Raw genomic sequence first — 15,910 nt, 5'->3', positions numbered from 1 at the left:
GTATAAAATATGTCTCAGAAGACTCTGTCTGTATGTTTTATTGTCCTGAGTTCCAAGATGTACATTAGGAGAGCATTACCAACACATCACTCAGCTGCTGCACAAGGCAGATACTCCAGAGCTAATGATTATCCAAACGAGTTGTAGAGGGAGGAAAATCCCAGGAGTAAACCTCTGAGTGCTAAAAGGTTTGGTGGAAAGGTGGGTGCTTCCATCTAACCGTGGCTCTGCCGGGCACCTTCTGATCAGCCTGGATTCCTGAAGGGAGGGTTTTCCCAGCTGGACTTTCCCATCCCATGCTCCAGCTTCTTTTCTGCTCTCCATACCTTAGTTGCTCAGTCCAGGTGTTGTCATACTGGCACCAGTCCAGGAGCAGCCCAGTGTGCCAGCCTCTGCTTGCTGTTCCTATGGTGGCTCTATAGCTTGTTCCACCACATTTCTCTCCAAAGACTATGTTTCACCAGTTTAATGGACTCCCTGTTCCTGGGAGTTGTTCTTTCCTGTGGCAGTGCTCCTTTCATGTACTGAGGCTTCACATTGGCTTTACTGGGAGCAGGGTCCATAAGACCTGCCCTTATGGGGGAGGTACTGAGTCGTGGCAGTCACTGGAAGTGCTCTTGGTCTTGATTAGCTGCTTGGAATTCCTGAATGTTCTGCTTTTCGTGGAGAAAAAATAGTCTTTATCCTTCAGTTGCTGCTTGTTCTTTAGTGGCGAGGTCTAGAAAGATGGAGGGGGGAAAAGTGAGACTTTAGTTATTGTTTTAAAGTGTAGTTTTTATAACTAAAGGAGGGTGGCACTGCCAGTCTGATAAGGGGACCTGCCTTGTCCCCTCACCCCAGCGGGGCTGGGTGTTGGCTTTGAAGCAGGGGCACAGCTCCCAATTAACCCCTGTGTCTGTAGGGGGTAAAAAGGAGTGATAACCAGGATTTGTGTCAGCAGTATGAGCAGGAAAACAGCCACAAAGACTGTTTGCTGTTGGTGTGTCCTTATCAACAAAGGCTGTAATTACATTTTTCAATATCAATTTCAATCCACAGATGCCTGTATATATATTTATGTACGTTTTGTATATGACTTGAAGAACTTCAGCAGATACACTTTGGAATTACAGCTAAAATTCATTCTTCAGGAGAAAAAGATAGCATATGCTTTTTATTACAGCTCAGTTAATTCCTGACAAGGGGGAATGATGGCCTGAGACAAAACTGAGGTCATTGTTCATGGTCTATTATCATCATTCATGGTCTGTAATTAATTAACAGGAGAGTCTGAAGTCATGGTTGGTACATCCCACTTCAAAACTCTGTTTTTTGCTGTGTTCCATCCTTTTTATTTATTATCTCTATGTCCCACGAAGACTTGACTCATGCACCAGTTTTTTTTATGGCCATGACTGTCATTGTTGCTAATTGTCTTAATATTCCTTGATATAATTGGGCCTTACTTGGTGTTTGAGCAAGGCAGGTTATAATTAGTATATATTGGCTGCTGAGGTGAAAGGGATTATTTGTTCCCATTTCTCTTAGTTTGTAATCTGGAGTAAATAAATAACAAAAATGAGCTGTGCGTTCCCAACAATGGTTCCCAAATTTATTGAGCTGAGTGGCTGCTGCTGAGTTTTAATTAGAATCTTCAAATCAAAGGCATGGAAAACAAGTTGTCAAGTGAAGTTGTTCATGGGGTGCTCTGGGTTATCTCTGCTGAAAGATCAAGTGCATTTGTAATTTGGGCATAAATGAAAAATTACTCATTTATCAATTACTCCACCTCCCCCAAGTGTTTGTTCTCAGGAGATTGATGGACGTGGCTCTTCACTAATGGTTCCCATCAGGCCATCCCGTGGGATTAGAGAGGAGGAGCAGCTCCTCCCATGCCCCAGAGCAAATGGATCTGTTTTTATCTCCTCCTCTTCCTTAACTTCTCCTGTGGTTTGTCCGGATGTTCAGGTTGAGGAAGTTTTTTCAGCTAATTGGAAGAAAAAGGACATTATAGAATCATGGAATCACAGGATGGCCTGGGTTGGAAGGGACCTTAAAGCTCATCCAGTCCCACCCCCTGCCATGGGCAGGGACACCTTCCACTAGACCGGATTGCTCCGAACCCTGTCCAACCTGGCCTTGAATATAGTTGGTAGAATCCATCAGTGATGGTTCCATTTACTCAATTCCCACAAATGTTTTGGACCCTTTCACATTCAGACAAAAATCTGAAGCCTGTCCCTATCACAGGGGAACTCCTAGGCTGACAGACAACTCCAAAACTGCAAATCAGAGTTTTGCATGGGAGCAGTGGATTGACAAGGACCTGGTAAATGCTGTTTCCTCTTTGTGCTGGAAAATGAACCAGAATTCCTGACAAGGCTGGGATTAGCTGAGTGATTTAATTAATCAGCACTAAGCTCAATAGACCAACAGACTGGGGCAGTGCTCTGCTTTGTGATTCCATGGAAAGATCCCTGTCAGGAGATGTTCTTCCTCAAAGCTTTACATCAATTACTGCATTTTGTGCTTGGTTGCCTCTTCCCTGCACAGTGGGTTTGTAGCTCACAGAGGTCCAGGGGCATGATGTGATTCAGTGGATTTCTGAGTGAGAGCACAGACACCATTTGTCATGTTTTCCTGAGTTTTCCATTGCACTGAGGTATCAGTGATGCACTGGCTGGAATTGTGACCCATTTGCCCACAGTGCTGTGCCCCTGGCAGTCAGTCATGTGGCAAAGTGAAAAGGGTTTGGTCTGCCCTTGCTCTGAGGTGTGATAGGAAGGGTCAGATGGAATCAAACTCTGAAGCTGGGATGTTTTGTGTCAGAGTTACTTTACCTGAAGGCTCTGTGGTAGCTAAGACTGGGTTTTATTACCCAGTTCACAGATTTTTCATGGCAAAACTTTAAAAACCTCCTTTTAAGAGAGCTGTGAGAGATCTTGTCATAAAATGATTTAAAACTTGAGTTCTTCTTGAAGTAGCTGGAGAAATTCACATAATTTGTCATCACCAGGGGGTTTCTCTTGTCCTGTGGAAATGTGGAATGGGAAAGGCTTTGCTGCCTTGGTTGGACTCTCCCCACTTGTTTTACTAAAAAAATATCCCATCAGGGTTCAGAGTGTCTGACCTTCCCACAACATCTGTCCTTGAACCGCCTCTGGAAGGGCTCCCATGGCAGGTGCCAAGTGCAGGGGGGGGATTTTCCTTTTCTTTCATAGAATCACAGAATTACTGAGGTTGGAAAAGCCCTCTGAGACCAATGAGTCCAACCATTCCTCCAGCACTGCCAAGGCCACCACTGACTCGTGTCCCTAAGTTTGGTAGGAACAGGATTGTGCTTGCCCAGTCACCTAACTCTCCTGGAAAGCACCAACAAATAGTCTCATTTCATATTCTTACCCTCAGAGTTAAATTAACACTACTGCTGCCTTTGCAGGATGTCCAACTCCTGATTAATAGCTCTATAATATCTCCGTTGTGTTACATTCCACCTTCTGAGTTCACAGGTTGGTTTTCCTATTTCTTCGTATTCTTAATTGGGTTTTAATTCTTCTCTCAAAGAAGAATTTACTGAGAAGGGGTAATTTATGACCTAATAATTTTATGTTTATTTAAAACATTATTCCATTTATTTATGTTGTCATAATGCTAATTTATTTTCAGGAATGTCGAGATCAATCTCTCTTTATTTCAGAATTCCATCCTTTTCTCCTTATTATCCTTTAGGGGTTTAAGTAGAGTGTCCTTTTGCACCTGCCATGTTTTTCCTCCTCGTGGGGTCCCTGCTCCCGATCTTTCTGTGCCACAAAGTCACAGCTGCTCTTTGCTTTTTATTGTTCCTTTGAGCACTGAATTTAAATAGAAAGTAACATTTGCTGGAAGAACACAAATAAACATGTAATTTCCTTCAAATAGGGAATCAAAGGGAGCTAAGAGCAAGATTCTTAAATTGAAACTAGAAATAAATGACGAAATTTCTGTTCCCTTCACTGGTACAAAGACTGGGCCCATTTTCCAGCAGAAGTCTTGGAGTTGTATTGGGTTTCAGTGAGCTCAGATCTTACCATTTCATTTATTCAAACCTTTTCTCTCCATAACCTCAGTTCGACTTTATATTTGCCTTTAATTTATTTTTTCGTAGTTTCCTAAAGAGCAAGACAAGTTCCTTACCAGGCTAATCCAAAAGGGCTGGAGTTGGTGGTTCTGATATTCCCAAGGGAACCCCTTGCAGTTTGATATTTATATTTCTGAAACAATGTGTTTGGGATGGAAGAGTCACAGCACAAACCAAGCACTGGGTGGTTGTGGCTCCCGGTGTTCTGTCCAGTGGAATTTGGATGAAAACTGCAGCTTATGTGGATGAAAAGAAAATATTTCAGAAGTAAACATGTGTTTTATGACTGAAAATCCAACTTCTAGGTCCTTCAAGGACGCGTGTCCAGGTCAATCCAGGCGAGTGGTGTTGCCTTGGGAGTTATTCCCAACATCAGGAGTGTGGAGGTTGTTGGTATCTCCACAGCCTTGCCACAGTGGTGCTTGTATTCCTGGGAAAGCAGGGGTGTATTTGTTCGTATTTGAAAGAAAAGTGGGCTAAGGGGGGAGGTTCTGGGGGAGTTCTCTCTAGTGAATCCCTCAGGCTGCCAGCACGGAAATCATTTTGCAGGAATGTCTTTGCAGTTGCATTTTTAAGGGAAGGGAGGAGGGAGGATCAGGTGAAACAGTAACAAGATTGAAAATAATAATGTCATGAATGAAAAATGAGTGATTTTGCTGAATAAATGAAAATGGTCAGTTTATTGCCGTCCCTTTCCTTTGGATGAAGCAATTCTGGTGATCTGATAAAATATGTAATATTTTTTTAAACACTCTGAGCAGCAAAGACAAGGAGTGAAAGCTCCTTTGTATTCCCATTTCTCTGGTTCCAGTCTAATAATGATTTCTTTCTTTTTAGCAGACAAGTGTGTTAGTTCTTGCCCAGGGGATGAAAACGATGATCTCAACATCAAAACTAAGAGAAATAAGTAAGTTCTAAAGTTTGCTTGTCTGTATGTAATGGTGGGAAGGGAACGTTTGGTACGAAGGAGGGCAAAGAAAACACAGTTTACCTGTGTGGATAACTAAATTATAGGAGTCATTCTGTGGGTATCCAGTCCTCATCAGACTCCAGGTTTCTCTGTAATCTCTGTTTCCCATGGACACCATCCATTTTTGTCTGAGTAGCTTTTCCTTTAAAATGGTTAAACAAAAGACTGCAAGGATATTTCCAGTTATTTCAAAGACATTGGATAATATCTTTGTCTCTATTGAAATGAAGCAGAGTTTTTTCCCCTGGTCTTAGGTTTCCAGGCTCAGAAGTAGCCTGAGGTGTTGCTGTTATTGACCTTTATTACCATTTGTGCTTCAAATTCTCATGAAATAACAATTGAAGAAGCAATTTTGAGACGTTCAGGCTTCCAAGATCCATGGCCTGTGTCCTTCTGAGCAGGCAGTCATGGAGTTTGATGTGCAGATTGTTGTATATTTGCTAAATTAAATTTTTTATTGTCTTTTTTTGGCATGAGAAAAAAAATCAGTGTGATTCACAGCATCATTTTCACCTGTGTAAGGGCTGAAGGACAGAGGAGCCTTCCTGGTGTTTGACTGGGGAAGCAGTGGGATGTACTTCCCTCACTTTTGTCTGGACAAAGCTCTTTGTGTGTAGTAGAAATTGGATTGGGCCTTTCATGGATGATGTCACCAAATGAAATTTGCTATTTTGATATCACACTCGTTGTCATTCTGTGAAGGGCACCAGTGTGGTCCCTCTCAGCTCACTGGTGATGCTGCACCGTTTTGGGATGAATGTCAAGTGGAATGTAATTGTTTGTAGGAGGATAATGGGCCAGAGCTCAAGTTACACAATGATCAAATTCCTCTGATTGGAAGTAAACCAAATTTTTCTCTTGTTGAAATTTCAAACTGAGTAATATCCTGTAGTGGTGAAAGTTGCATCAGTAGAAAATGCAGTCATGTTTAGTAGGAGGCTAAAAATCAAATCACCTTCCTTGAATTACCCTCACTTGAACCTTGTGATCGTTTAAGGGTTCCTGGTCTTTCCAGAAAGAGCCTGAATTTGTGCTGGACTCAATCATAGAGTCATAGAATAGTGTTTGGGTTGGAAAGGGACCTTAAAGCCCATCCAGTCCCACTCCCTGCCATGGGCAGGGACACCTTCCACTATCCCAAGTTGCTCCAAGCCCCGTCTAACCTGGCCTAGGACACTTCCAGGGATGGGGCAGCCACAGCTTCTCTGGGCAACCTGTGCCAGGGCCTCATCGCCCTCACAGTGAAGGATTTCTTCCCAATATCCCATCTAACCCTGCCCTCTGGCAGTGGGAAGCCATTGCCCCTTGTCCTGTCCCTCCATCCCTTTTCCCAAGTCCCTCTCCAGCTCTCCTGGAGCCCCTTTAGGCACTGGAAGGGGCTCTCAGGTCTCCTTGGAGCTTTCTCTTGTCCAGGTGAACACCCCCAGCTCTCCCAGCTTGTCTCCAGAGCAGAGGGGCTCCAGCCCTTGGAGCATCTCTGTGGTCTCCTCTAGACTTGCTCCAGCAGCTCCACGTCTTTGGGGGTCCTTTGGGGATCCCAGGGCTGGATGCTCCAGGAGGGGATATTTTCCTGTGTGAAACAGCTCAGCTCTGGTGATGACACTGGTTATGTTGGGCTGCACCTGAGGGGAGCATCACTCTCATGGTGCTGTGACTTTACGGTTGAAACTTGAAGATCCTGGAGGTCTTTTCCAACTGGAATTGTGATTCCACGATAAACTGTCCCTCCCGGCAGCGAGCCCCGTGGTGCTGCCCACCTGCTTTATCCAGGGATATTGTGGGCAAAGGCACTCAGGCAATGTGTAGGAAGTGATTTCTCAGGAACACCTATTTATTCTAATCAGATGCAATCTTGGAAAATGCTGCCAGAATAAACACAGACCCTCTGGCGCGTTTTGTGAACTCGAGGTGTTCCTGGATTACTTCCCTTAGGAATGAGCTCCTGGGGTGCACAGGAACATAAAATAAAGATGAGCATTGACTGTCAAGTTCCAAGCCACAAACACAGAGGGGAAAAAAGAATAAACCAAGATGAGTCTTTTTGGTCCTTCAATGTCTGTACTCCTTGGCAAGGTTTATTTAAAGCTGTCACTTTGCTGTAGCTGGAATTATCGTGTAATGTTTGGCTGCTGAGTCCCTCTGATGTCCCTGATGGACCATCCTTCCTCATAAGGAGCTGCCAGAGGTCCCTCACAGGTCCCCCAAAGCCCAGGGTTTAATAACCAGCTGCAGGCTGGGGGAACTTCTCATCCATCAGCGTCTGCCCCCGGTGGCTCCCAGATCCTCAAGGATGTTCTGGGGAGGATTAAAATCCCCTCCCAGGCTCACAATTGCTGAACTCTTTTCTATCTTACCTTGTTAAAGAACAGAAGATTCCCAAGCTGCTGGCCTGGAGAGGGCTGGAGTGGAGGAGAGGAATGAGGAGACATCTGCCCCCCAGATCACCCCTCCCCTGGAGGAGCGAATCACCCACTTCCGAGACATGCTGCTGGAGAGGGGGGTAAGGAACTGCTCCATTCCTGACATCCCATCTCTCAATCTGGGCATCAACCAGGACGATGCAGAAGTCATTTCACGACTATGGCTCAGCAGCTAAGTGGAGAATTGGTGAGAGGGAGTTTCTGTCCATGACCATGTTGGTTTGGAACACTTTCTGTGCCTTTTCTCCCGCTGCCAAACACTGCCATGCAGAACTGAAACCCTTCCCAAAGAAATTCCTGGAGACAGACCCAGAAATAACCAGGGGCAGCAGCTCTTCCAGCACAGAGCAGTGGCTCAGCAGATCATGGGGACTGTGGCCATGCACCATCCCAAAGAGCAAATGATGTGTCTTGTACATCACCTGGAAGGATTGTCCTGTCAGGGGCTTTGCTTTTTTTGGTGTTCATCACCACGAATTCCAGTGATTCCTGCAGACTGAAGCCAAATTCACTTACTGGCCATCCAAAATGGTAGAATCATGGAATTACAGACTGGTTTGGGTGGGAAGGGAACATACAGCTCATCCAGTCCCACCCCCTGCCATGGGCAGGGACACCTTCCACTAGCCCGGGTTGCTCCAAGCCTTGTCCAACCTGGCCTTGGACACTTCCAGGGATGGGGCAGCCACAGCTTCTCTGGGCAACCTGTGCCAGGACCTCACCACACTCTCATCCCAGAATTCCTTTCCAATATCCCATCTAACCCACTCTGGCAGTATAAAGCCGTTAATGCTTATCCAGATCCCTAGAAAAGGATGTTCTGGAGATGTTCCAGCTGAGGCTGAGCTGCAGGAACACGGGATGCTCAGGGATGAACAGGGACAAGGAGGGTTTATAATGAGCAGCGTGTGCAGTTTTTCTCCCTCCCTCTAACACTCTGCAATCTGTGTTCTCTAAAGATAACTCAATATGTGTTCTATAAAGATAATGTCATTTCTGTAACAAAATAAAACCCAAGGTGTCTGTTGTTAGGCAGTAAAGCCTATAAAATTTATCCCTGGTAATCAGCAGCTTTAAAGGTGCATAATTAGAGCTTCAGCAGCTCAGCAGTAAATTATCTCCACGCCAGCCCTGCTTTATTAATGCATTTTGTTATTTATGCATAAAAATGCAGAAGGGCTATAAATGAACCCTGGTTGAGACTTCTGCTGGCACAGTTTAAGTTGAGGGTTAATAAGCAATATTTGGAAGTATTAGAGATGTTCTAAGGAATAGGATCCTCAAGTGTTTCTGTGTAAGAGTCAGATTTGCTCATAAAACTAAGAAATTTGGGAATTTTACTGTTTTGCTTTGCTATGATTTAAAAATGTGGAGATAAGGGGGGATTTGGCTTTTGCCCTGAGCGATTTTTAAATGTCCAGATGAGCCCTGGGTCAGCACCAGCTGCTTGGCATCACTTCAGACTCAGGGAGGGCATTAGTGCTGCTTTAATCTGATTATTTAATGACCATCTCCTGCCATTTTCTCCTCATGTTGTTGTTTCTCAAGGAATTACTTGATGGCATTACAAAGAGCTGAACCAGATGGAGTTTGCCAGGGTAGTTCTGCATCTTCCTACATAAATTATGTCAACAGAAGAATATTTATTGTAACATTTCAAAAATAGATGGAATTTTTGGTGCTGCTCCAAGACAAAGGCGCTATTTATTCTGAAGTCTGGGGCAAGTTTTTCTGTGTAAAAAATGTAATCTCTGATACCCTCTTGAAAGTTTAAAAGTTTACGCAAAATCCTGAGAAAATTTAAGCTTCTTTCTGGCTCCCTCCCAGCCCCAGCATCAAAATATCCATGTTCTACAGCATTCCTGGGAAAGTCTTCTCCTTGCTGGGATTCTGGCCACAAAACAAGGTTTTTCAAAGGATTCCACGTGGTATTTTTTCCTCAAGATTTTACCTTCTTAATACTGGGGAGAAAGGGGGGTTGGGGTGTCCTAAACCCCACCTTCCCATCTCAAAGTCTGAGCTTAACTGGCTTTGAGTTTGAAGTGGGTTTTGTGCTGGGAACAAAGCCAATGTCCAAGAGAGTATAAAAGACACCTTGAAAAGGGGATTTCTGCTGCTGAACCTTTTGAAGGGGGAACCCCCAAATCTCAGGGTGTGGTGGGCACAGGGAGGGGAGCTCAGGAAAGGAGATCTTGGGAGGAGATGGCCTTGAATTCCCAAAAGGAGCTTGAACTTTGAATATTCCAATCTCTGACCACTCTTAAGAGGAAAATAAGTCCGTTTAAACCCATTTTGCTTCATCAAACCTTTCCTGTTCGAGTGTTAATTACTCTATTTAATTATACTTCACACACTTAATTTTGTTAAAAGAGTTTACTCTGCTTTGTAATTAGATGGAGTGATTAGAATATTTTATGTTCCTCCAGATTGTTCTGTAGCAAATAATTCCCAAGGTCCTGAAATAGTGGAAGGTGTCCCTGCCCATGGCAGTGGGCAGAACTGGGTGAGCTTTAAGGTCCCTTCCAACCCAAACCATTCCATGATTCCATGACTTTGTGAAGATGGAAGAACCTCTGTGGGATGTGATCTCCCCATCTCCTGTAGCTGCAGGGATGTGCTGCTTTGAAGATGTTCACTGGTGGTTCCTCAGTCTGTGCCTCATTTGGGTCATAATTTCAGTTTTGGAGTTAAAGCTGAGATAATTCCTTTGATGGAATTGATTTTTCTGTTGCTCAAACAGGATCATAAAATGGAATTTTCCATTCTGTTACAGATTCTTTCCACCAAAAATGTGGAAGGAACATCTCCCAGCTCCTCACTGAGATATCCTACAGAAAAATCAGTGGTGTGGGGGTGACCAGAGCATTGCCAAAATCATTAAAATTCCCCTTTCAGCCACTCTGAGATGTCCTCCCGAGGGCTCATTAGCTCCTCTTTGGCTTTACCTTGGAACATTTGCTTCTTCCACATCCTATTAAAATTCCTTAGTGCAACTCTTGGTGTGCTTTGCAGGTTTCAGCATTTTCTACATGGGAGAAGGAATTACACAAAATAGTGTTTGACCCCCGGTACCTCCTGCTGAACTCAGAGGAGCGGAAGCAGGTGAGCGTTTCCCTGGCCTGGCTCCTGACTGGCCTCAAACATTGACCAAATTAACCGGGATACCAGAGGAATTACCTTGGGAGGGTAAAAATTGCATAAAATTAATATTTCTTTGTGGAAACTCCTGATTTAGGCTCAGTTCATTGGGATATGATGCTTCTCAGGCATAGATTGGGATTGTTGGGGTGTCCTGCACAGGGCCAGGAGTTGGACTTGGATGATCCTTGTGGGTCTCTTCCAACTTAGGGTATTCCAGGTTTTAAAGCGTTGTCTCCTTGGAGAAGGAAGTGGTACAGGGAGGTTTGAACACAAGGCAAGCTCTGGTCTCTTGGGTTGCAAGAACAACTCCTGAGCCTGGGAAACTGGGCTGGAAAGAAGGAAATGGCCATAAGGTAACATTCCTACTCTGAATTATTTAAATATTGAAGAGAGACTGCTTCATTTTTATTATTTAGTACATTTTCTAGGAGTTTGGCAGGATTTACTGCTGGATTTGGCAATTACTGGGCACAGGCCTGTGTTGTGCTGGTGCCTGTTAGAAGGGTTGGGTTTTCCTGGTGATGCAAAGAGATGTCAACGTTTTGCTTCCTTGATAATTTGGGTGTTGTTATTTGTCACAAGGGATCCAAAAGTCTGCAGGTTAGTCTAAAAAATTTAGGAGAGATACAAGGATGTTGCAGAGAAGGTGAGGACTTCTGTCCTGTAGTTATTGCTCTTCCTTAGAAGTCTTTTATCATCCTGGAGAAGGAAGAATTTTGAATATGCAATTGTCCATTTTTTAAATGAACATGATGGAAAAATGGACTTATTCCTATTCCATATTGTCCCCTGGCTCTCCAGAGAGCTTCCTGTAGATATTTACTGAGGGACGGGGCACATCCATCTTTATTTACTGACTTGGCGACTGTGGCCTCAAGAGCAACTGTTGCAGGCTTTGAGAATGATGGAAATTCAGCGAGAGGGGAAAAGTGGCTCAAAATGAAAGGGAGGAGGGAGGGAAGGAGAGAATAAGGGAGAGAGGAGGTAAAGGGATGAAGGAAGGAAAGGAAAGCAAAATCAGTGTTACCTGTTAGTTTCATTTTTTCCATCTTTACTCAACTTACTTAATTGCATTTAAATTTCCTTGGGGTTCTTCTTAGTAATTCTTTCGTGGCCATCTTTTAATATTTACTTTTCCAGTGCTATTCCTTCCCTTTTCCACATTCCTCCTAAATACCAGCTGTAGTTTGGTTACTTCAGCTTTCCTGGGATGTAGATTTGCACCTGAGCATGCTCATGCTGGGGAGGGACCTTGTGGTGGTATCATGGATTTCATGTTTAATGTGTGTCATTTGCAGTGAGAAGGATGTTGACTATGGAAATCTCAGGGAATTTTTTGTTGAACAGCTTAGTGTGTTACAGTGTTTAGAGCATGAAACCAGCCAGGATTTGGGGATTAAAAATGGGATTAAAGTAGCTGGCAGAATTTTGTAACATAGTGAGCTCCTTAAGTCCCTTTCAAGACACCAAAAGTCCTGATGTTGTGTGTCCTACCTGTTTTGCTGCCAAATACTATTAGAGGAAGGTTGTTGCTCATTCCAAAGACATTAAAGCTTTTGGGTGCATGAGGATAACACACAGAATTGCTGTTTGGTATTATAGACATTTTCAGGAATTCCAACCAGCTGGGAATGATGCAAGATTCAAACTGAAGGCCTGTGGGCAGTTGGACAGCGGCACAAAACTAATGCTGGATCAATGAAAATGCGAGCAAGGCACTGGAGTTGGGAGATTTTGATTTATGTTGCATTTGATGTTTGGATGGAGATGTTATCTCTCCAAATTGTGCCTTTTCCCAGCTCCTTCCTTTGTGGGAATGCACAGTCAGGGCTGCAGGAACCTCAGGCAGATAAGAACTGCAGCCCCTGGGCTTGGCAGCTCTTGGGCCAGGCCCCAACACCACAAAGGCTTCGTTAATAACTCTGTGTCTTCTTCCCTTTCTTGGCAAGATCTTTGAGCAGTTTGTCAAGACCCGGATTAGAGAGGAGTACAAAGAGAAGAAAAACAAACTGTTGTTGGCCAAAGAAGAATTCAAAAAGCTTCTTGAGGAATCCAAGTTGTCACCAAGGTGGGCATTGCCTTAGGAAGACTTGGGGAGATAAGATTTCTCATTTAGGCTGAGCTTATGAGCCCAGAGTGCTGGAACACTGAGCTTAACTCTTCATAACAAGCTCTTCCAATGCTGTGCTGATGTTTCTTCCCTAATATTTTATTATATTTCCTTAAATTACTGGGAAAGGGAATGTTCCCTCTCTCTCCCTCTCATTCAGAATGTGTAATATTTTGCATAACATATGTATTTTATATTTATGTATATGCTTTGATTGTAGAACACACACATACATATTAATCACATAAAATCAGTCCCTGAATGTTAAATCTCATTTGTATTACACATACAGGTGGAACTAGTCATAAATTGTATTTAGGTTTGGGTTTTGATGGAAGAGAAATATAATTTAACAATTTTGCTGTTAATGCCATGTCACTAAATTAGTGCAAAGTGTCCCTACCCATGACAGGGGGTTGGAATAAGATGATCTTTAAGGTCTCTCCCAACCCAAACTATTCTTTAATTCTATAATTAATTTAAAATAAAGTGCCCAATGTGTAATTCATTTTTTTACATTGTTTTTCAAGTGATGGATCCAAACCAGCAAATGTATAACAAATGCATTGTTTAGGGCAGTGCTTTCCTATTTGTAAATTATATGAAAACAAGTGTTTATATATTATAAATATATAGTTGCAAGCAAGAAATTAATATTTTCTCTACTAAAATATGCAGGTATTTAATTATACAGCACAACCTGCCAAGACAGGTAAATACAAACAGCACGTGGGGCTGGATGGAGATAATAATAATTATTATTGTTATTATAAGAAGGATTTTGCAACAAAACTGGGAATATTCTGGGGGTAATGTAACACTTAAAAGCTGGTTCCAGCAATGATATTTCCAGCCTGCAAGGGAAAAACTGTCCTGGCCCACAGGACAGGGAACATTTAACCTGTGAATGGTTTTGACACAGCAGGGAGGATGCTCGTTTCCCTGCAATAGTCTCTGGCTTGGTTTAGGTACACAGTGAGATAAGTAAATCACAAATCTTTCCTATAAAAAGAAAACATCACGTTGGGAGTGAAACCTGAAAGGAAATTAAGGGAGAAAACACTGCTAGGAGAGTGTAATGTAAAATATCCAGGATAAAATAAAAAAACCCCTGTTGCTGGTTTGTGAATGACATCTTAGTGATTCAGCAATGTCCACAGTGCCAACTATCACCCCATTTTTCCATAAAAAGTGGACCTTGGCCATTGCAAGGAGGTCTGTGTGTCCAAAGGTTCAGTGGTTCTGGCATTGTCCTGCTTTCCTTCACCATTACATTCCTGTCAAATATTCCCAGAACACCTCTCATTTTTGGTGTCTGTGTGAACAACTGAGATCCAGGTCAAAGAGCCTGAGAGTGGCTTGGCCAAGTCCCAGCTCTAAAATGTCTCTGTTTCCTACAGGACAACATTTAAGGAATTCGCGGAGAAACACGGCCGAGACCAGCGGTTCCGCCTCGTCCAGAAGAAGAAGGACCAGGAGCATTTTTTCAACCAGTTCATACTTATTCTTAAAAAGAGGGACAAAGAAAACAGGATAAGGCTACGGAAAATGAGATAAGAACTCCTGAAACTGGCAATAAAGACACGAGTGAGCCGAGGCTGTGACTGTGGGGAGGAACTTGAAGGAGAAGGAGTTCAGGGGTCAATGTTCAACAGCACGACAATGAGTGGGTTTCCCAGGGAAAAACTTGCTCTAAATGGAGTTTCTTGACCATCTCTGGGATTTGTGAAGGCTGTTCTGCAGGAATCTAAAGGATATTTTGTTCTCAAAGAATTAATGTTTCATATTGAAGCTCTCTTTTGTACAACATCCAGAGTTTGATGCATTTCTAATTGCCATGATATGTCAGTCCCTTAATTGTTTTAATTATGCAAATTACTTGTAATATACACAAATTATGAATCCAGTGCAGGTTTATAATTAAGCAGAAGCAGATGCCATCCATAACCATCCCAAGGTATTTTCATCATTTAGGGGAATTATCTCAAGCGACCTTTTGGCAACTTTCTGCATTCCAGTGTGTGGAGGTCTGGTGGTCACAGGAATCCATTCCCCGCTGCTCATATGTCTCTGTCCAGTCCTCTGAGTAGTAGTAATCAGATATTAATTGTTAATATTGGTGAAGAGTGTGAAAATCTTGGCATATGTCCCATAGGAAAACTCTCTCAGAACTTCCCACCCCCCGTGACCGATGCTCCAGGCGGGTGAGAGTGACACTTCTCCCTCAACGTCCCCAAACCCAAGTTTTGTAAAGCCATCCCAGTCTGGGTTCTGTTACTGTCTGTGAAAAGTCTGCATGAGATTTTTCTCATCATATTTGTATAAATAAATATTTAACTTTTTTAATTAATAAGTATGTTAAGCCAATTTTTAGGGGGTGTTTAAGTTTCAGGACTGTTTGGCTCCTTTGCCGGAGCTCAAGGAGTGTTTGGTGGGATTGTTGGGGCTGTGCAGGGCCAGAAACTGGACTGGATGATCCTTGTGGGTCCCTTCCAACTGAGGATATTCTGTGTTTCTATGAAATAATGGGTAAATCTTGTGGTTTTCAATGGAGAGATGGAAAACCAGAGGAGTGGGAGGAGCCCCACTCATGATTCGTGTGCAAATTCCACTGGGATCCATCAGAGTTCTGAGGATATTGGGAGCAAAAGAGTCACTCTGGCTACACAGATAGGATTCATGGCTGGATTAAACCAGCAGAGCCCTGCCGGACATCAGGGTATCTCTGCTTTGCGCTGCTTCAAAGACACTCTCTCTGTGATCATCACTTTCTTCTTAGTTGACCTAATTTTTAAGGTATTACGCCTCAGATCCATAGATTTTTGCTTGCTTGGAGTGAGGGGGATATTTTCTCCAACTAAAGGGAATTATTCTTTATGTGTGTGCTACATATTTTTATAATTAAGGAGATAAAGGGTGTTTTCTAATGCCTTGGAAAATTGAACTCTGAATAATTCAAAGAGTGCCAGGACAAGGGGGAATGGCTGCCCACTGCCAGGGGGCAGGGTTAGGCGGGATATTGAGAAGAAATGTTTGTCCAGGTCCTGATTTCCTCGGATGGATCTTCTGGATGTTCTTCTGCCCAGGTAAGTGCCTTGAGGGGGGTTGGATATCTGCTCTTTTTCGATTTTGGAGTTGGAAAAGTTCGGACCATTTAGTGGTTCTGATGGTCT

General features: G+C 43.2%; 1 protein-coding gene across 1 annotated transcript in view; it reads left to right on the top strand.

Annotated features, from left to right (window-relative positions):
- The window catches only part of TCERG1L (transcription elongation regulator 1 like), a 58,688-nt gene extending 43,598 nt beyond the window's left edge, over window positions 1-15,090 (top strand). Inside the window, exons 8-12 of the mRNA XM_027692127.1 lie at window positions 4,848-5,003; window positions 7,431-7,566; window positions 10,499-10,588; window positions 12,577-12,695; window positions 14,138-15,090. Coding sequence (XP_027547928.1) covers window positions 4,848-5,003; window positions 7,431-7,566; window positions 10,499-10,588; window positions 12,577-12,695; window positions 14,138-14,294 — 658 coding nt within the window. The 3' untranslated portion in view covers window positions 14,295-15,090. The remainder of the gene's footprint in view (window positions 1-4,847; window positions 5,004-7,430; window positions 7,567-10,498; window positions 10,589-12,576; window positions 12,696-14,137) is intronic.
- The last annotated feature ends 820 nt before the right edge of the window (window positions 15,091-15,910 follow it).

Source organism: Neopelma chrysocephalum, unplaced genomic scaffold (genome assembly GCF_003984885.1).
Source record: "Neopelma chrysocephalum unplaced genomic scaffold, ASM398488v2 Primary Assembly neopelma1_85, whole genome shotgun sequence".
In the NCBI taxonomy this organism is placed as follows: Eukaryota; Metazoa; Chordata; class Aves; order Passeriformes; family Pipridae; genus Neopelma; species Neopelma chrysocephalum.
Note: the sequence above shows the minus strand (reverse complement) of the source record. Positions and strands in the feature narration are given on the sequence as shown.